The sequence below is a fragment of the Dreissena polymorpha genome, chromosome 3 (assembly GCF_020536995.1).
Source record: "Dreissena polymorpha isolate Duluth1 chromosome 3, UMN_Dpol_1.0, whole genome shotgun sequence".
Lineage (NCBI taxonomy): Eukaryota > Metazoa > Mollusca > Bivalvia > Myida > Dreissenidae > Dreissena > Dreissena polymorpha.
The window spans coordinates 140949326-140973044 of NC_068357.1; the positions used below are offsets into that span (position 1 = coordinate 140949326).

Here is a 23719-nt window from a genome sequence, read left to right on the forward strand (position 1 = left end):
ACTCATGACACTTACACGCCACATTGGATGTGATGCTAACCCACTCATGACACTTACACGCCACATTAAACCTGATGCTCACCCACTCGCAACACTTACATTCCACATTACATGTGATGCTCACCTACTCACCACACTTACACGCCACATTGCATGTGATATTAACCCACTCACAACACTTACACGCCACATTGCATGTGATGCTCACCCACTCACAACACGTACAAGCCACATTGCATGTGATGCTCACCCACTCACGACACTTAAACGCCACATTGCGGGTGATGCTCACCCACTCACGACACTTACACGCCACATTGCATGTGATGCTCACCCACTCGCGACACTTACAAGCCACATTGCAAGTGACATTCACCCACTCATGACACTAACATGCCACATTGCATGTGATGCTCACCCACTCATGACACTTACACGCCACATTGCATGTGATGCTCACCCACTCATGACACTTACAGGCTACATTGCATGTGAAGCTCACCCACTCATGACACTAAAATACACGCCACATTGCATGTGAAGCTCACCCACTCATGAAACTTGCACGCCACATTGCAGGTGAAGCTCACCCAATCATGACACTTACACGCCACATTGCATGTGATGCTCATCCTGCAGTCCCAGGCCAAGGACCAGCACACAGTACGTCTGCCCCAGATATTTCTCAGCCTCCTCCAGCTTCACCAGAGAGTCAGCATAGGCTTTCTTCTCCGACAGACTGGGCTCTCTGGAAGAACAAAATAAATGGGGTGAAAAAGGGGTTTAATGCATGTGCGTAAAGTGTCATTCCAGATTAGCCTGTGAAGTCTGCACAGGCTAATCAGGGATGACACTTTCCGCTTTAATGATATTTTATGTTTCGAGAAAGTCTTTTTCAGATTGCATGGAAGGCCAAATACATGCTAACGAAATCTCAAGTCATTTAACAGGTAGAATCAGTACTATGGCTCCTAGAGGAAAATGCTCACAGATTGAGAATTGAACCTGGGACCTTCTGATCCAAAGGAGAACAGTGTGCATGCACAAATTCCATTGAGACTTTCACATAGCACAAACTTTCAAACAATGTTTTTAAAGTAACCACTTTCAAAATAACTATGCTCTTAGCCAGATTCACCATTTCATCTTTTTCAACTTCTAACATTCTCCCAGCAAAGTATGGTTTAAACTGAACATAGTACTTTTTTTTTTCAACTTCTCCCATTCTCCCAGCAAAGTATGGTTTAAACTGAACATAGTACATTACTTCTCGCATTCTCCCAGCAAAGTATGGTTTAAACTGAACATAGTACATTACTTCTCCCTTTCTCCCAGCAAAGTATGGTTTAAACTGAACATAGTACATTATTCCTTACAAGTTAAGAGAAGAGATTGCCAAGCAATATGATCCCCTACCAGTGAAACTCCACCATAGTCAGTATTTTTTAAATATATTTGTTGCCATAGCAACCAGAATTCTTGACGTAGGAACAGAATGAAATGACGTGCATAATCTCCATATTGCCATCTATCCATGTTTCAAGTTTCATGAAGAAATATGAAGAACTTTTAAAGTTATCCAAGATCCAGAAAAGTGTGACAGACAGACTGACAGACTGACTGACTGATTGACAGACGGAGCGCAAACCATAAGTCTCCTCCAGTTTAACCGCTAGGGGACAATAAATGTATCATATGATCTAACAGGATTTACAAAAACCAAGAATGTTTGGGTCTCAAAATTAATCAGCCAAATCAACCAGATTTGACAAGTAACCTAAAGACAAAAACATAATCGGACATGTTTATTATTGCTCCACAAGATTTTGACATAACAACTATAGCCTTCATGTAAATCGATGTACACAAGATGCAAGTATTTAACCGATTGTTCAACAAGCCAAAGGTGGCTTGGGTGGTGCCAGTGGTCAATGGTCATCAAACAGTCAATAGCCTTACATCACCTAAGAATGACCCACAGAAACAGTGGTGGGCAATTATCAAGCTGCTTTGAATAACACATACATATGGACCGTGCTCTGTGAAAAGGGGGTTTAATGCATGTGCTTTAAGTGTTGTCCCAGATTAGCATGTGCAGTCCACACAGGCTAATCAAGGACGATACTTTCTGCCTAAACTGGATTTTTTGCTAAGAAGAGACTCTCTGTAAAAATTTAAAAGTGGAAAGTGTCGTCCCTGATTAGCCTGTGTGTACTGCACAGGCTGATCTGGGACAACACTTTAAACACATGCATTAAACCCCCTTTTCACAGAGCATGCCCCATAGTTTATATGGGCCTTGTGTGATGGCAATCTTCGACAAGAAGCTGAACATCATTTTCTTTCTCTTTTTCTGACTAGGCAATAATAACATTGGTCAATTATGTAACATATAAAAATGTCTATCTAAATGCTTAAATGGTCGTCTGTGAAATGTTGTGTACATTTATTTGCATTGCTACAGGGTAAAAAATAAATTACAGTTAAAATATCAAAATCTTAAAAGCTCATAATTCAAGAATACCATATGTTACGGTATGGTCTTCAATACTGGAATGTAGGTAAAAATGCCAGAGGTAAAAATCCCATAGGTAAAAATGCCAGAGGTAAAAATGCCAGAAGTAAAGTGGTAAAAATCCCATAGGTAAAAATGCCAGAGGTAAAAATGCCAGATGTTACATAGTAAAATAGAGTTTTGAGCAATATTATAAATGATATTGGGTATTGTAGGAATTACATTATTTGCTAACGGTGTGGAAACATTCTTTTTTAATTGAACATTTTATATTTATTCTACTTGTCTCACTAATAAATTTAGACTGTAATTTTGTTGTTTTGTTCTTTATGCATTTTGTTTATTGGTTGGGATTTTTTGTTTCTTTGATGAATCGGTCATTCAACAAATGTCTCTTGGTTTGTTTTTGAATTTGTTGTCTACCTTTATTGCTAGCTGGAAGTCAATACAATTTATCAAGACATTGAGGTGTATGAAAATAAGTCAATGTTATTGACTCTAAGTGTGCAATATATCCAATATTAATTATCCTATTGATTATTGTGCAATAAACATAATAAATAAATTACAAAACAACAAAATTACAGTCTAAAATTTAGAACAAATATATCATGTTCAATTAGTATCAGTAACATAAGCATAGAATGTTATTCCTCCAATACTAAATATTCTTTTTTTTAAATGCTCAAAACTCTTTTTTACTATATAACATCTGGCATTTTAACCTATGACATTTTTACCTATGGCATTTTTACCTATGGCATTTTTACCACTTTACTTCTGGCATTTTTACCTCTGGCATTTTTACCTCTGGCGTTTTTACCTATGGCATTTTTACCTCTGTCATTTTTACCGCACACCCAATACTGCTATGCAATATGAATTCTGATTAGTTAAACTATGGATCATTTTTTCCTTAATAATAGTCTACCTTATTCAATGGCAAGCCACATGTTTTAATAAACACAAGACATGTATAATTTGACACAATATGGAAATGATAGCTGGCAATAAATAAATATCATGGGGTTTTAACATTTCAATTATTGCAGCTTGTTTGCAATTAGTAAAACAAACTGATATCCAAGGAGACCTTACATTCAGACTAAAACATGAAATCAATTAATTCATTAAAACACATCCAATTAATACATTTTCAAAAATAGTAAACATGTCATTAAAATTGTGATTTTAATTAATAATATCAAGGCGTGTCCCATGTTATGCATCACAGAAACAAACAAAACGTGCGCGGCTGCACTAAATCAGAACAAGTAAAGAGGTGGGGTGATCTAGATTATGGATCATAAGCTCTTCCCAGCAATTATGATTAGATAAATTCTGACACAATGCACTTCTTTCAAAACCTTTGGGAGAGGAAGATTGACTTCTTTACATAGTAAATCAATTAAGCCAATTGATACCGCTATCTAAATGCATTGGAGCCCACTGGCTGCCAGATAATCCCATTTTTACATATGATCTGAGCCATATGGAAAGCAGGTTGTAATTTGTTTGGACAGGCAATCTTGATAAAGCATTTGTTTGGCGAGTGCAAAAACATACATTATTTTGACAAGGCCAAAGAAAATTATTTATTCTTGGGCTATACTTAATATTTGAGTTGGTACTGAATATTTAAGCTTTTTGTCTACAAAATATTTGTAAAAAGGCTCGAGTAATTTCTTCACAAACTTGCTGACAATGTGTTAAAAGTTGGTTTCATATATATATTAAAATATGACCTTGAACGTTGACCTTGGGACCTGAATCTTAATGTAGATACTTTGAAACACCAATAACACTGCTTCCAAATTAGTTTAAAATCCATTCATGCTGGACTATTACCCGGTAATTGTCTGAACAAGGTATTAACCCTTTACCCCAAGTTGTGACAATGACCTTTGACCCAGGGATCAGGAAACTGTGTGTGACAAGCCATCACACAATGTTCGTCACTTCTGCTAAGTTATTTAAAAAGCCATCCATGCTGGACAAAGTTATTCTTCTTAGATTGGGTTTGAATTTCTATATTAACCTTGAATTATGTCCTTGACCTTGGACTTACAGAATATATTTTTCTGCTTAACACTCCATCTCATTACCATTGCCATATATTGTATCATTATCAGTTATTTTAAACAACATCCATGCTGAACAAGTTATTGTCCAGAAAAAAGGGGTTAGGGATTAATTTCCAAAATTTGACCTTTAACTCTGAATTGTGACCTTGACCTTTAAACTAGAATAAGGGTCCAGTAATGACATCATAATTTCATGGTGAATTTCAGGACCTAATGTGCTGCATGATTCCATTTTGTATTTGCAAAAGTGCCACTAACCATAATATAATTATATTTTGATTATGTTTATTTTAAAGCATCAATATTTTCTGTATCCTTATACATGTTGAACATGTATGTGGTTCACATAATTATGTCCAAAACTAATTAGGAACATTTGCATGACTTCTACTATTTTGACTACTGTATGGCACTAGTAAGTACTTGTGAGTGCATGTTTAAGATATTATGATATTTTATGATATTTTATGCATTGTGTGCCTTGCAGTATGAAACGTCCTTACACAAGATTTTATATCTTCAGTCAGTCTGCATGCATAAAAGCCATTAATGAAATAACCACTGGAATAGAAGATGAAAAGATTCTTCATCTAGGTGCTAATTGAAATCACTCTCATTGAAGCAGAAGATCCAAAGTATGGGTAATGTGTTCAAATGAGTGATAACTGGTTCCTTGGTGGTGGTCTGTTTGTAACACAACATGTACAAATAGCACATTAGTAATAGTACAAAACAATAATTATTGTAGTACTGTAACAGCAGGCTGTAAAAACCATTTCTTACAAACACAAAACAGTCTTGTGTTATAAATATATAATGTACAAAAGTGATGATTCATGGCCCCATTCATGCAATGGTCTTGCGTAATGAATATCAAAACAACAGTAATTAGTGCAAAAGAGTTGTTTTATGGCCCTATACATGCAATGGTCTTTTGTCATTAATATAAAAACAACAGTGTCAGTGCAAAGGTGGTGTTTTATAGCGGCAATCATCTGTGCAAAACACAATATCAATGTATAACAGTAAAGGACACAAGTGGGGCACACTTAACTTCAAAAGCCTTAGTTCAATTGCAGCCAGGTGGCATATCGACAACTAGACGTTAAACTGAATGGTCTGATGCATTAATATTCAAAAGATACAACTGTTTAACGCTAAACTCTTGACATGCACAGACACACTGATTCTGCAAGGAAACTGTATCCTTTGATATCAACAGTTCCATATCTACCTATCGAGGAATCAAAGCAGTAAGTAGGGCTAGGCAAGATTGGCGAACTCTGTCAGACATATTCATTGACTGCAGCTGAGGCATATCAGGTATCAATGAAAAATGTTAAGGCGATGAAGTGCTGACAGCGCTGACCTAAACATATAATTACCGATGAAAAATGGCTGAGGTTAACATCTAGTTGATTATAACATTCTGGGATGTTTTATCATAACTGATTTGTATTGGATGCCAGTTTCAAGTAGGGATATAGGGTTGTTGTTTAGATATATATTACCAGTATATCAGAACAGTGATGACTATTTTGACAACATCTACCTTACCTTAGTTTTCCAGTTTTAAGATTCCTAAAAATCAATCACTTGGTAAAAAGAAGGTTCAATCAAGACTGAATATCATGGCTGAAATTCAGATATTAAAGATATTGCTATATTTGGAACCACAACATGTACAAGGGCTGAGCACATAATTGATGTATATCCAGTATGTGAAACATTTCTATAGGAGACACAATCATTTTAATCTCAACCATTGACTAGAATTTGTTATCAGATGCTGTATTTTGGGGCATAAAAAATGTAATACTTGTCAAGGCTTCATTTACATTCCTATTTTTCATGAACAGTTCAAAATGTAAATTTCATCTCTTGCAAGTAAGTGCGAAAACCCCAAAATAATGGCTATCGACAGAATGTCAAACAGGTTATTAAACCACAGAGAACCCAACAGGTTTTCACAATTTGTACAAATGTGTAACAGTGTTATCCACTATCTTTTCATAATTAACACTTTGCATGCTGGGAAATTTGTCGTCTGCTAAAATGACGTCTGCTGAATTTCTAAAATTAGTATTTTCTTCGATTTTTTTCAAAGAATACTATAAGAATAGCAAACAGTTTGGATCCTGATGAGACGCCATGTTCTGTGGCGTCTCATCTGGATCCAAACTGTTTGCAAATGCCTTCAAAATTCGGTTCCAGCACTGGAAGAGTTATTTCACAGTTATTACCAACGCATATTATTTGTTTCACTCTGTCAACTCTTGTTCACACTAAGACTATTAATATTTTGTAGATCTCTCATGATAACTTCCATTCAACCTGCATCTTCACACTTGAACTCCTGAACACCCAGCAAGTTAAACAAGTTTCTTCTGGTAGGTATAATACATAGTTCTACATGAACTTTAAAAGTACATAAATTTCATGTAATTAATCAAATATTAAAGTTACAAGACTGCATTTCCATTCGCAATATATGAACAAGTTTTTGCGAAAACTGGGCTTGGTGCATGAATGTTATCTATTGATTAAGGTTTGCATGTGCAGTCTGCACAGGCTGATACGAGACGAAAATTCCGCTATAATGGATTTTTTCTTTTAATGAAAGCATCTTCATATGAAAATCCAGTCTAGGCAGAAAGTGTTTTCTCTGATTAGCCTATGAGGACTGCACACGCTAATCTTGGAACGCACATACATTAAGCATTGGTCTCCAAGAAAACAGACTCATTTTTATTTCAACAGTATCTTATGATACACTGCAACGCCGATATATCGCAGACCGGTATATTGCGCTGTCCAATATATCGCGCTTTGGCTATGGCTCCCAAAAATCCGACGAGCATAATCACTAAATGACATGTTTTAACCTGAGAATTCGCTAACTTAAGCAAAAAACCGGTTCTAGCTAGTATCAACACCCTAAATTTCGCGGCTTACTATGGCACGCAGTGAAGTGTGAAAAACAGGCGATAAGTGACAGTATTGTTTACACACGGCTGGGGTTGTTTTTAACACTTAAGAAATAACCAATTAGTGTCATTGCAAAGGTAATAATGGCAGTTTACTGGTATATAAATTGTTAATTTCGGTAGTGGTCATGAATTTCTTTGTCCCGATAAAAAGCGCGGGAAAATTGGTGTGGGTGTATTTATTTGTAAATAAAAATTTCGTAGCGGGTACAACATTGAGATAATTAATTTCCATTAAAAGTTTCGTTGTAAATTTCAACAAGTACCATGGTATCTCGCGAATTATGTGGCATTGACATTTCCTCTAAATAAAATATAAGTTTAACACGCTGTATCGTTACTGTTACGCTGTTTCAGTTCCTTCATTTGGACTATTTATAAGGGTAAATTTGAATCTATGCACAATTGACGGCAAGAAATCTTCTTTTTAGCTGATTCGCGAGCGATCGTACATGAAAATAAACAAGGGCTGTTTGTAAAACATGCATGCCCACCATATGGGCTGTCCGTTGTAGTGGCAGCCATTGTGTGAATACGTTTTTTGTCACTGTGACCTTGACCTTTGACCTAATGACCTGAAAATCAATAGGGGTCATCTGAGAGTCACGATCAATGTACCTATGAAGTGTCATGATCCTAGGCAAAAGCGTTCTTGAGTTATCATCCAAAAATCATTTTACTATTTCGGGTCACCATGACCTTGACCTTTGACCTTGTGACCTCAAAATCAATAGGGGTCATCTGCGAGTCATGATCAATCTACCTGTGAAGTTTCATGATCCTAGGCATATGCATTCTTGAGTTATCATCCAAAAACCATTTTACTATTTCGGGTCACCGTGACCTTTGACCTAGTGACCTCAAAATCAATAGGGATCATCTGCGAGTCATGATCAATCTACCCATGAAGTTTCATGATCCTAGGCGTATGCATTCTTGAGTTATCATCTGGAAACCATTTTACTATTTCAGGTCACCGTGACCTTGACCTTTGACCTAGTGACCTCAAAATCAATAGGGGTCATCTGCGAGTAATGATCAATCTACCTGTGAAGTTTCATGATCCTAGGCATATGCGTTCTTGAGTTATCATCCGAAAACCATTTTACTATTTCGGGTCACCGTGACCTTGGCCTTTGAACTAGTGACCTCAAAATCAATAGGGGTCATCTGCGAGTCATGATCAATCTACCCATGAAGTTTCATGATCCTAGGCGTATGCATTCTTGAGTTATCATCCAGAAACCATTTTACTATTTCGGGTCACTGTGACCTTGACCTTTGACCTAGTGACCTCAAAATCAATAGGGGTCATCTGCGAGTCATGATCAATCTACCCATGAAGTTTCATGATCCTAGGCCCAAGCGTTCTTGAGTTATCGTCTGACAACCACCTGGTGGACGGACCGACCGACCGACAGACCGACATGAGCAAAGCAATATACCCCCTCTCTCGAAGGGGGGCATAAAAATATAATTTAGATTTCTATATTTTGTTTTTTATGATAAATACAGATACGTTTGTAGTTCTGAAAATGTTTATTGTAGAATTGGTTTGCAATTATTACTATACAAATATGTAGCAGCGCCGTATATTAAATGAAAACATAGGGGAAATTTGACAGATTAACTGCAATACAATTATTAAGTTAGAAATTTCTCGAGTTATATCGCGCGCCGGATATATCGCGTTGCGATCTTTGGATCCCACCAAGCGCGATATATCGGCGTTGCAGTGTATATAAACTGCATGAGCGCTGCACAGTTGTTTTGGCACAGCAGTAGGACATGGCCTAGATAAGCCTATCAAGAGACATGTGATAGGTACAGTGGTCACAGCACCTGTAGAGTGAGCCGGTTAAAAGCATTATTACAGCATGCCTAAAACCACTCAGTCTGCTTTCAGCATTCTTAGACTCCAAGATAAAGTGGCAATAATAAATAACACATTAAATGCTAATCAATTTTTACCTCGCCAGTCTCTTTTGCCATTGGCTGAACAGGGTTCCGAGTCATTTAAAATTGGGTTAATCTCTATCATTAGGGTAATCTGGCTGAATGGATTAATCTCTTCCTGGGTTCTCTGGTTTCACCTTTTGTTGGTGTACTTGCTTTACCTCTGTTATTTGAATCCAAAGATGATTGTAATGTTGTTTTTCATCCTATAAGGTATCAGGAAATACAACAGCACACAATCAACCAGTGTGATACAACCCATTGAAATACCACAGTCAAGTAATATTCACTATCTATTTTACAACAGGCCTATTAAAACCATTATCAAATGTACAAATTCAAAACATTCTTAATAACCAATATTAGCTGAAAAAAACAGAGATTGCAGTTCTTATCTTGATATGGTGTTGCATGAGGCAACTTCCCAATAAAATGAAACGATTCTGCCAAGCGCAATGTCATGGTTAAAAAATGTGATAACAGGACTTGGTAGACTCTTATGCCAAACTGAACCCATCCATATCTGCTGATCATCCAATGATTGTCAGAGGAAACCAACAAAATCATTGAAATCATTGGTTAAATCAAGAAACAACTTTAAAATACTCAGTTCATTTTCGTCTATTTGAACCCCGGAGTTATGACGTTATATATTATACAACAGCATGTTGGTGTTTTTTATAGATGGAATGCTTTTAGAAACACAGATACATACCAACTTTTGTACCTATTATCAGTTTGTTATCATGATCATGTGTTTTTGCTGTCCTCTTGGAAGAAAACAAAATATATGTGGTTGTTTTTCCGAGCCTCTTTCAAGGCTATGACTTGTCACCTAAATTTTACAGTATGTTTGATAGCATGCCAGTGCTCACTATTGTGGTCCTATTTTACAGTATGTTTGATAGCATGCCAGTGCTCACTATTGTGGTCCTATTTTACAGTATGTTTGATAGCATGCCAGTGCTCACTATTGTGGTCCTATTTTACAGTATGTTTGATAGCATGCCAGTGCTCACTATTGTGGTCCTATTTTACAGTATGTTTGATAGCATGCCAGTGCTCACTATTGTGGTCCTATTTTACAGTATGTTTGATAGTATGCCAGTGCTCACTATTGCGGTCCTATATTTTACAGTATGTTTGATAGCATGCCAGTGCTCACTATTGTGGTCCTATTTTACAGTATGTTTGATAGCATGCCAGTGCTCACTATTGTGGTCCTATTTTACAGTATGTTTGATAGTATGCCAGTGCTCACTATTGCGGTCCTATATTTTACAGTATGTTTGATAGCATGCCAGTGCTCACTATTGTGGTCCTATTTTACAGTATGTTTGATAGCATGCCAGTGCTCACTATTGTGGTCCTATTTCACAGTATGTTTGATAGCATGCCAGTGCTCACTATTGTGGTCCTATTTTACAGTATGTTTGATAGTATGCCAGTGCTCACTATTGCGGTCCTATATTTTACAGTATGTTTGATAGCATGCCAGTGCTCACTATTGTGGTCCTATTTTACAGTATGTTTGATAGCATGCCAGTGCTCACTATTGCGGTCCTATATTTTACAGTATGTTTGATAGCATGCCAGTGCTCACTATTGTGGTCCTATTTTACAGTATGTTTGATAGCATGCCAGTGCTCACTATTGTGGTCCTATTTTACAGTATGTTTGATAGCATGCCAGTGCTCACTATTGTGGTCCTATTTTACAGTATGTTTGATAGCATGCCAGTGCTCACTATTGCGGTCCTATATTTTACAGTATGTTTGATAGCATGCCAGTGCTCACTATTGTGGTCCTATTTTACAGTATGTTTGATAGCATGCCAGTGCTCACTATTGCGGTCCTATATTTTACAGTATGTCTGATAGCATGCCAGTGCTCACTATTGCGGTCCTATATTTTACAGTATGTTTGATATCATGCCAGTGCTCACTATTGCGGTCCTATATTTTACAGTATGTTTGATAGCATGCCAGTGCTCACTATTGTGGTCCTATTTTACAGTATGTTTGATAGCATGCCAGTGCTCACTATTGCGGTCCTATATTTTACAGTATGTTTGATAGCATGCCAGTGCTCACTATTGCGGTCCTATATTTTACAGTATGTTTGATAGCATGCCAGTGCTCACTATTGTGGTCCTATTTTCCGCATCCAAGCATCAATAATTCAATTTAATTAAGCCCCACTATGAGAAAAGGAGAAAAATAGGTTCAATGTGCATTAAGTATTGTTTAAGATTATCCTGCACAGTCTTCTTATTAAGAACTAATAAAGGACAAATCTTTCCATCCAAAACTTGGATTTTTGCTTAGAACAGATTAACTTTAAATACAAATTACAACAAAAAGCGGAAAGTGTCATCCATGATTAGCCTGGGACGACACTTGATGTTCACATTAAATTGTGTTATACCAGAGCGAAACTCAATTACAATTAGGAACACTATTGAACTGGGCCTGTGATTAACCGCATTTTTTTATACTGCAAATTGAATTCAAAATTAATGTAGGCCTATTTGCAAACACAAAGGACCTTTCAAATTGATTTGAACAATGAGAAAAGCAAGGACTTCCTAAGTAAGTTTGGGGAACAGGGTCCGTGTATATACCATCTTTTCTTTTTTCGTTTTAAAATCGACACAACAAAAAACAAGAATAAACGTATATTATTTCATTTTTCCATATTCTTATAACCGGAACAAACACAAAAAACAAACAAGAGGGCCAAGATGGCCCTAGTTCGCTTACCTGAGAGGAGTCGGTTCATTCAATCTTTACCTAATGTCAAACTTGACCTAGATATTGACCAGACAAACATCCTGGTCAAGTTTCATCATTATTGAACCAAACCTCTGGCATAGGGAGTGTTTTTGTTTTTGTAATATTTGAAATGGTAACCAATATTTTGAGTTGACCCCCCTTACCAAACATCAAACTTTGCTTACAAGGATTTTGTATAATATAATGAAAATTTGGACAATCTAAGGGCAATAATTATGGCATTAATTATGTGATTTTGCTCATCATCAAACTTGACTGAGATTTTTCAGCAACTTTGATAAAGAATGCTTGAGAAATGTGAATGCTAGAGTGTTTACAAACCAATGTGGACAAACGGACAACGGACAAAGACCAATCCTAAAACCTCACCTGAGCAATCAGGTGAGCTAAAAAGTGTGTTTCACCGATCTGAGCAATTTTCCAACTTGTCCAAGAAATCAATAAAACCAATGTATTGACTAAGTTTCACGATGATTAGGCAAAATATGTGACTTCTATAGAGTTCAATCACAAGGTTTCTCTCTATATAGTCACATAAGGAAAACTGCCCCACCCCCCTGGCAGCCATGTTTATTGACCCATCGGTACGATTTGCAAACCCATCTGAGATATGTATAAAACCAATCTTTTCACCAAGTTTCATGATGATAGGGCAAAAAATGTGACTTCTAGAGTGTTCACAAGCTTTTTATTACTATATAAATATAAGAAAACTGCCCCCCCCCCCCTCGCCCCCCTGGCAGCCATGTTATTCAACTGACCAAAACCATTTTCCAACTCAACTCTCCTATCAAGGAAACAAATGTTCTGACCAAATTTCATGAAAATTGGGCAAAAAATGTGACAACTAGAGTATTCACATGTTTTCACTATATACATATAGAGAAAAATGCCCCGCCCACTGGCGGCCATGTTTTTTCACCGATCTGGATCATTTTCGATCTCGTCCGACATATCAATAAAACCAATGTTTTATTAACTTTCATGATGATGGGCCAAAATTGTGACTTCTAGAGAGTTTACAAGGTTTCTCTTTAGCCATTTAAGGAAAACTGCCCCGCCCACTGGCGGCCATGTTTTTCAACGGACCGGAACCAATTTTGAACTCAACCAACATATCATTAAGACAGACATTTAGACAAAGTTACATGAAGATTGGGCATTAAATGTGACTTCTACAGTGTTTACAAGCTTTTTCTTTTTTTTTGACCTAGTGACCTAGTTTTTGACCCAGCATGACCCAGTTTTGGTCTCGATTGAGATATCATTGGGACAAATCTTCTGACCAAGTTTCATGAAGATCGGACAATAAATGTGGCATCTAGAGTGTTTATGAACAAATGTGGACGGACAGACGATGGACAAAGACCAGTCACAAAAGCTCAACTGAGCAAACAGGTGAGCTAAAAACAAGAGCTGTCACCATAGGATGAAGTATGCCCCCTATAAACGCTTTGATAGAAGCTATAGCATTTTTCGAAATGTAAACGCAGATTTTTAAACCTAAACACGGACCCTAAGTTCAAGGTCAAGTTCACAGGGGTTAATAATTTTGTGCATATGGAAAGGCCTTGTCCATATACACATGCATACCAAATATGAAGGTTATATCTCATGGGACATAGAAGTTATGAGCATTTTTCGAAACCTAAACCCAGATTTTGAAACCTAAACGCGGACCCTAAGTTCAAGGTCGAGGTCACAAGGGTACAAAATTGTGTGCGTATGGAAAGGCCTTGTCCATATACACATGCATACCAAATATGAAGGTTACATCTCAAGGGACATAGAAGTTATGAGCATTTTTCGAAACCTTAACGCTCGAAACCTAAAAGCAAAGTGTGACGGAAAGACGGACAGACAGGCGGAAAGACGGACAATCCGATCACTATATGCCCCCTTCGAAAGGGGGCATAAAAATATCCAACCTCGAATAACAATTAACACATAAATGACACAAATACACTGTATTATTATGAAAACATTAATAATCAAAGGGGAGTAACTACTGTAAACATAAATGCAATATTAAGTAGAGTTGTCTCGCATGTTACATGACCTTAATTCATGATAGTTTAGAAGCCTTTTTACTATATAAATGTAAGGAAAACTGCCACCTCCCCCTGGCAACCATGTTTTTCAACAGACCGGAACCATTTTCAAACTTAACTCACGTATCTAGGAAACAAAAGTTCTTACAAAATTTCATGAAAACTGGGCTAAAAATGTGACTTCTAGTGGGTTGACATGTTTTCACTACATAAATATAGAGAAAAATGCCCCGCCCACTGGCCGCCATGTTTTTTCACCGATCTGGACCATTTTCGAACTCGTCCGAGAAATCAATAAAACCAATGCTTTGACCAACTTTCATGATGATTGAGCAAAAAATGTGACTTCCAGAGTGTTTACAAGGTTTCTCTATAGCCAAATAAGGAAAACAGCCCTGCCCACTGGCGGCCATGTTTTTTAACGGACCAGAACCACTTTTGAACTCCACTAACATATCATTAAGACAAACATTTTGACAAAGTTACATAAAGATTGGGCATGAAATGTGACTTCTACAGTGTTTTTTCTTTTTTTTTGACCTAGTTCTTGACCTGGCACGACCCAGTTTCAAACTGGACCGAGATTTCATCCGCACAAAGCTTCTGACCAAGTTTCATGAAGATCGGACAATAAATGTGGTCTCTAGAGTGTTTACGAACAAATGTTTAACAGACAGACGAACGAACGTACGACGGACAAAGACCGGTCACAAAAGCTCACTTGAGCAATCAGGTGAGCTAAAAACTAATTTGAGTTCTTTGTATCGTTTTTCGGTGTACTAATAACAAAACAAAACACAAATCTTATTTCCCTATTCATATTTCGTTTCTTTTTTAATGATACAAAAATCAATATATGAAAATAGAGACAGTGCCTGTTTCCATTTACTGTTCTTGAATTGATAAAATGGTATACGGAAAACGAGGGGCGCTCTGCTGTTTTGGGGAGATAAGTCGTGATCTTTTTGCGCAGTTTTCTCCCTTAGATCTTATTATTTTTGAATACATAAATGTAGACAATTATAGAAGACGAATAGTCGAGTCGTGGGACAGCTATTGTTGGCTACTGTAATGTACTTTAACAGCTCACGCAAGCCTGAAGGCGCGTATCTCTTCCCTGCTCACGACCACCACCACCTTTAAGAACTTATCAATAAAATAAGCTCTGAGACTCATATATATCCTTGACTCAGCAAATCATACACGTATAGTTACAGATATACAAGCTTTTCTATAATGATATTCGAGTTTCATTTTAGGAGGGTCCAAAATGGAACATTTCAACGCGTGCAAGAAGTTTCTATAGGCGTGACGCAGTCTATTCGCCTTCTTTATGATACGTAACGTTTAAAGTCAATTTTTTTAACGGCGTTATAATATCGTTGGAAGGTAAATTTTGTGTTATCATTATCTTAATCTTGAGCGCTCTTTTTCAAACATTAAAAATGTTGTTTAATTAGTTATACATATATAAAAAGGCACATTTATCAATATTATTAGTAATATTATATAAAATTATTTCAAGCGCAAAACGGATTCATATAAGGTGTTTGGTTATAACTCTTTCAGAGCTAAAATCACTAGACATATCAACGATCAGTTGTGTAATGTAACATGTATTTGTTCTTTTTGGAACGAATTGGCAGTTACATATTAGACACCTTGCACTTAACCATTTCATAAGATTCAAACAATTTTTTATTTATTCTCCTTTTGTCCTGTTCTTTCATTCAATATTGGCAGTACTAATACGGCTTTAACATTCTATTATGTAAGGTGATGTTAAAATTAAAACATATGGGACATTAATTCGAATACGGGACTAAGGGGCAGGGATATTAAAGCTCTTAAAATGTAAGGACCTGCCCCTTATTATCGGACTAAAACGAGTTTGTTTTGTAAAATTAGTACTGAATTTGCATAGTATAGGGGCAAAAACAAGAAGTGTCATAAGAGGCTAATTATAGCCCTTTCAATTTGGTTGGATCGACATGAAATACCGGTACGTTTGGGAAGCATTTAGATGTCAGATTATGATAAATTCAATTTGGAAAAATACATTATTTGGAAAAACAACGGAAAATATCAACGTCTTCTTCCCTTACGGCGTGTCTTTTCCTCCCCCCAAAATGCACGTAAAAAGCCATGCTGATCAAAATAAGTGACTAATTCTTATGTAAGGGAAAAAAGTATGCGCAAAAGCCACGAACGAGTTACCTCCCCAAGACAGCAGCACAGAGTAAAGATCTATAAATATCTGCACAAAAACAGAAATTTCACATCACAATGTTATAACATAATTTTTTATACTGATATACTTTTGTAAATAGCATGTAAGCACATAACAGGCAAAACTCTGTACAACATAGATATAAGGAAAAGGTGCAGGGACAGGAAGGCGAAAGATATCTTCCAATCTCAAGCCATAGAGATAGACTTCAATAAAAAAAAATGTTTACTTGTCTGAACCAGAACGATAGGAAGCCATCAAATGATAAAGCTGACATTATGAGTTTCAAAGCATGACATACACTTTCTTCCTCTTTTTATCAAGACGTGCCTTCGTGGAAATTCCTACCAAAATAATCGCTGAAAAAAGCATACAAACAACTCTGTCTTTTTGAAAAAAACAACAACACTTTCTAAACGCAATATTAATATTCATATTAAAATGTAAAATGTCTATGCATCTTCTGTGTATTTTCCTTCTGCTGATGTTTTATATTTAATTATTTAAACATCACTTACGACTAAAGATTGATACATTTTTCAGTTGTTTTTTTTAGGGGAGATAACAACACTTGTTTGCTTATATTTTCTGTATTCCTCTTGTTACACATCAATTACTATCTGTATGCATATATAATGCATTTGTTTACAAACAAATACCAAATAAGACATATTTTATCAATACTTAAGTGAGTGATGTTTGTAATTAAACAGTTTTGAAAAACATGGGGAACAAAATAAATATTGAGAATTAGAAACTTTTATAATCCATAATAATTTTCCATAAACTTTGATTTTGAATGCACAATACCATAGCTATAAGAATTATGCAAATAAAAAAGAACTGACAATCAAAATGTCATATTACAATTCTAAACAAGAGATGTGTTTGTCAGAAACACAATGTCCCCTAATGCGCCACTTTGAAGCCATATATTTGACCTTTGACCTTGAAGGATGACCTTTCACCACTCAAAATGTACAGCTCCATGATATACACATGCATGCCAAATATCAAGTTGCTATCTTCAATATTGCAAAAGTTATGACCAAGGTTTGTGACACATACAATGACAGACATATACAATGACGGGTGGGCGGACGGGCGGATGGGCGGGCAGGCAGACAGACAGACAGACAGACCAAAAACAATACACATCATTCGATACGGGGTCATAAAAACGTAATATTGCTACATAGGACCCACAAAAACAACAGTTTAATTCCCAAGCGGAAACACTTATAACCTAGCGACAAGAATGGTTTCCATTTAAAATTTACGAAGATTTTCTTTTTTTTCGATTACCATGTATTTTTATATTAAGAAATACTTTAAGTTCATAGAATATTATAGGATCAAGTGTAGTTTACTTGGTCATTATTTTATGAACACATGGCCTAGGAACTTCACAGAATGTATGAATGAAATGCCTGAGGAACAGAACTGTTTATGCATGTGCAGGTTTATTTACAAGTCAGGCTGAAGACAGATGGTGTTTCCTTGACATAGGCAGGCCGATTTCTGAAGGAGTCTACAAGAACAAGTGGTCCATTGACTGCAATCTGACATAGATCTCACATGAACACTGATACCAGATCATGGCTGCTGATAGCACAAAGATTGAACTGTTCTAATGTAGAAAACATTCTCTTATTTGATTATGTTTTTTTTTCTATTTTAATTTGTATTGGAAGATGGAGAGGAATGAGGCAAGACACATGGACGCTCAGGGAGTGAGGTATGCTGCAGAGAGCTTACAGGTTATTAATATGTATTGATTGATATTACACAGACTTGAATTTGGATTTGAAAGAAAATATTTTGCAGGATATTTTGGTTATGCCCTGCACAGACTATATTATAGTAGATTTGTGAAGACTCTCTGTCCCATAATGATTTTGGTCTGAAAATAAATCTAATATGCTATACTGAATTTTACCATGTTTGACGTGCAACCATGAATACACATAACGCACTTCCCATTTTTTAAATGCAAAAATGGGCAAAAAATATTTCACGCCAAGAAAACTAGCCCATCGGACCAAAAATGGTCGCCATTTTACAATAATTGCGCAAATTATCCAGGTCATTGGAAAGTACATTTTGTATTCAAAAGATGAAGCGTTATTATGATAAGCTCTTTCATAACTACCTTTAGCAGCTTTACATTATGTGGACAACTTTCCAACGTAAGCACTAGATGTAGAAATGAACGAACACAAACACAGACATTTTTCAAAGCTGTCGCGGGATCTCATTTTACTGTTAGGGTTAAATTGATTGCCATCATGACATTCTTATGAGGACATTCTGTTATGGTCAATCAAATGAAAACAATACTTTTTTGAAAACATACTTCAATTATACCAAAATTTGCACCAATACGTTCTAATCCAGACAAATGCTTTTTTAGGTTTTTGACCTGATACTATGTTTATCTGCCAGCATGAGTAACATTTTTTATGAAACATATAAATTAGGCAGCCTTACACCATTACTTTCCAGACTCATCAAATAATCCGGCTTTCAAAAATAATAATGATTTTCATCAAGTTTTCATAAATACAAAATATATGCACATTTTTATTGCATATTTTATAAACCACTATCATGCCATTCATTTGAAATGATTACCATGAATGTTGTTATCAGATTGATTATGCCATTACACCTGTTGAGCAGGAAATGCACAATTTGCAGCCATACTGGTGAAGACACCAAGGGACATGTTATGGTTACATCTCCCTGCAGGACCTCATTTTATGTGCAAACCATGTGTTGTTAAATTGCAAATGTGCAATCCAAATCATATATATATCCCTAAAGTGTATAAAAACATGTTAAATATTTAATAATGTTTACAAAGTTGACAATTTTGTATGTTGATATGTTAGAATCAAAATAAAAAAAGTTGCTGCATGTTTGTACATCTTTCAAAAAACATAAGCATTATAAGTTTATTTCTAAGTGGATAACAATCACACAATTGGTTTTGCAACAGCAAATTGATTCCCTTCAAATTCTTGACTGAAAGAGGGAGTGATGTATGTTCATCTTTTGGTCAATTAAAGGCTACCCCAGCACATTCACCACTTGACCCCTCATGTTAAACCTTCCATGGTATACAAAAAAAACACACATAAATCTGAGCCTATAAAACCTATTCAATACAAAAAAACTATTGATGATTTCCAACAAACAAGACTGAAAGTGATTTGTTTGCCAATGGCCCTCTGTTTGTTATTTCTAGGTATCTTGTCCATTGCTAATTGGCTTTATAATGTTGGGGAGGAGGGTCCAGAGAGATAGAGAATAATATGTTGGTGACGTGGATGGAGAATGGTTATCTGGCAAGTGGGAGGAATTTATAGGGTGAGCCGAAGGCGAACCCGATAAGATCCTCCGACGAGCCAGATAACCATTCTCCATCTACTTCACCAACCTATTATTCTATTTATCCTGTCACATTTACAACATTCGTTGAAATGTTTCTAAAATATCTAGTTTTTGAGTATTTTGTGTTTAAATATGTAATATGGTAAACATCACACGCGATAAAAACATTGTGACGTCACGTCAGGCAAAGCGCTTAGGCTAGCTTCCATCTTGTTAAAACACACAGAAATCGAGTTACTCGTAATAAATTCAATACACAAAGATGAAATTATGCTGTTTAAATAATAATGTTTTTTACATGTATTTGGTATTTTATTAATAGAAAAAGTATATTTTATTAATAGAAAATAGTAAATGCATGCGAGGTCACGTGGTCATCTAGCCTAATATCTTTTGGGATATTAGGTTACCTGGTTATTGGGCTGATTTAAAGGCATGTGACAGGATAAAAAAAATATTGAAACTCCTATTTGTTTAAACATAATGATTTAAACAAACCCACATGTTTTGAGATTTAGTGTACTAGTTTTTCCATTAAAGTAAGGAAATTGTGCGCATTCCAAACAATATTTTGAGTAAGAAAAAAACGCTAGGTTTATCAATGGACTCTTATCATAAAATTAAAACATTGGGACTTGTGCCAATAAAAAGAGTGTTTTCATCATTTAAACTTATCAGTTTAATTGCTAATCCTCTGTTTAGGCAATTACAATTATCAAAAAAATTGTGTTTTCCAACTGTTCTGGGTCAATAAAAGCAGTTGCTTCATATTTTGTATCATTCACTCTTGTCTATAGGTCACACATTTATAGAGAAAATTTAATACTGAATTGCTTAAATGTAACTGAGTTCATATTCCTACCAGGGTGGGAAATTCTGATATAACAGCAACAAGAAAATATTCAATTAGATGTAGTTAAAGACCAAGCATTTTTAAAACATTAAGTTTGCTATGATGTTACAAAACACATGCACAGGTTTTTGGTACAAATAGTTGCTTTCAGATTAAAAAAAAATCTTTTCTTCACATCCTTTATTGACTTTTGTCAACAGACAAAAAGCTTTATGATTTCTGACCATGCCTTTAATTTTTTCATCTACCAACAGCACTTTGTAAAGTATGTGAAATTTTATATGTTTTCAATAAACAATGGATACACCATAATGGCTTAACATTCTAATTGGCTGAAATAAAATAAAATGTCCATTGAATCTCTTGGATGGGTAACAATACATTAATTTTATGCTTAATGTCACATTGTGAGCTCAATGATGCTATAACAGCTAGTAATTGTCAATCTGTCAGTTAGTTGTCCATAAATTTCATTTTTTATGTGTAATAGGCAATATAAAATATCTTGTTACTTTAGATTATTGTAGGACTCAGTGCATATCTAAAGTTTATTATCAATTTGTTCTCAGAAATCTATTCTAGACACAGTGACAAGGATAAATAAAGCGCTGAAGGCACTGAAGATGTTTGCTATTGCATAATTTAACACGCAATTCAATTTTCAAAATCAATCGCAAATTTGAAATGAACACACGCCATTCACCTTTATAAAGTGTGTGTCATAGCGCACGGGTCGAGTTTTGTGTACACTTTTTATCATTTCATAGAAATAACTAAGACAAAATAAAAACAACATGCTTTTTGGAAGTTCTGAAAGGATAGAAAGTATGATGAAAATGGTAATGAGAACTTAATATAAAGAAAATTTGCAGTCACCATCATATTAAAGGAATATTTTTTCTAATATCAAATTACTATCTCACCAAGAATATAAATTCATAATGAAAGTTCCGTGTACAAAACTTTTGATTTTTGACATCATATACAAATTCAAAATATACAATAATCTTCGTATCTTGTATATGGAGGAATAAAAGTATTTAAACATTGCTGATTATGCTTTACTTGTTACCCGAGCAGTTCACACGGTGTCAACAACGCTGACATAAATATAGATATAGAGCACTAATGCGCTTTTAGGCGTAGCTGTTTTACTCAGTTTTCATCTTAGTGACTTTTACATACAGACACGCATGAATATTTTCGAATATTTAATAAGCTGATTCGAGATACAACCTCTGAATTTTTGCTACATCACTGCGTATGTGCTCAATTCAAAGGATGTAGCACTGTTCAGTGTTAGGAATTCCGGACTACTCTCTGTATGCTCAAACGACACAAATTGTGGCCCTGTAACAATTACGCGTTACAATCCATCTCGCAGAATTTCACTTTCGCCTCCAAGATGAGAAAACAATCATTGGCGAAATAGAATAGTGTCACGATAAGAGAAAATCGTTTAATTATCATACCACAATGTTTGCTGTACTTGGTCAGCACGTCTGGAAATCATTCCTTAATGTTTGGATAGGCTGCCATTATTAACAAGTTTGCTATTTTGAATTCAATTTTGTATCAAAAAGCATTGTTCTTAAATGTGACATTTTCAATTCGCAATGAGATTTGTAATGACCCTCGTCATGCGAAAAAGGGGTCTTATTCCATATGCGCCCATCATATAAATAGCCCACTCAGCTATCTCTCTTTCAGGTAAGGAGAAACATAACATATTGATTGATTTTATAGCGAACAGCATCGCCTATGGCCTGACTGCGCCAAAGCACATGTTGGGTTTAACAAACGCTTGCCGTAACACATAAGACCTATTTTCGCATGACGGCGCTATTGAAGTGTGATTTAAATTTGTCGAAAGAAAACTGCGTTTAAATCAAATCAAATCAAATCAACATACGATATATTTTGATAGTGAAGAAAGATACTCATAACAAGGCATATGAGGACACATATGAAGTACTCTCCCGTAGTATATTTTTTATCTACTCACACTAATGTGTGGTTTGACAATGCTAACACACTTTTAATGCGGTGAATATGCAACTTACAAGTGAAAAACACAACACAAAAGTTTAACTTTTGCTTAATTGTATTTATTTATTTAGAAAAGTAAATTGCAAACTTTATTTCAAAGTCAGCGTATACGCTGACTACATTTTTAAAAGATATTTATTGTTATAAATATATTTAATATAATATATTTAGTTGTTTTCGGTTTTAGCGATTATAAAGCATTTTCGAGGTTGCCTATAGTATGCCTGTAGTAATTGATGAACTCATATCCAACTTTCTATGTATTGAGAACTGTGAATATAAACAAGCTAAACCTTCTACTAACCTTCTACTATTGCATTGCTAGCACCCGTTAATACAAAAGACCGCCGCTATCTGTTGAGAACCAAAGAACGTTTTCCAGAAATACCCGCTGTAGTAGCATGAACGAGGTTAAGAAACAGTTCATTCGTATTATTATTATAAATTGTTTGTTATATTCGGGTTAAGTGCTTATGAAACATTTTTTTGTTTTTGTCTATCGTATCGCTGAAGTTATTGTTGAACTAATGTTCAACGTTTTATAAATTGAGAATATAAATAAGCGTTAACTTTTTCCCGAATCTATTAATAGCCTCAATTTACGACCTGTACTACGTCATTGAGGTGTATGTGAGAGCGTAACCTATTGCGTTGTTATCGCCCGTGGACTTTCCTTTGTTTATCGACAGGCGCATCTTTTAATAGCATCATATCATGAATGGACTGAGCAAAAATACTACGTAATGAAGACGCTGCAGAAAGTGGACTATTTTATTCATTCATAAACAATCCCCTCCGCGACA

General features: G+C 35.7%; 1 protein-coding gene across 1 annotated transcript in view; it reads right to left on the reverse strand.

Moving 5' to 3' along the window:
- The window catches only part of LOC127871699 (protein phosphatase 1 regulatory subunit 36-like), a 129811-nt gene that overhangs the window by 13696 nt on the left and 92396 nt on the right, over positions 1-23719 (reverse strand). The window contains exon 7 of the mRNA XM_052414830.1: positions 608-748. Within this exon, the coding sequence (XP_052270790.1) occupies positions 608-748 (141 nt within the window). The remainder of the gene's footprint in view (positions 1-607; positions 749-23719) is intronic.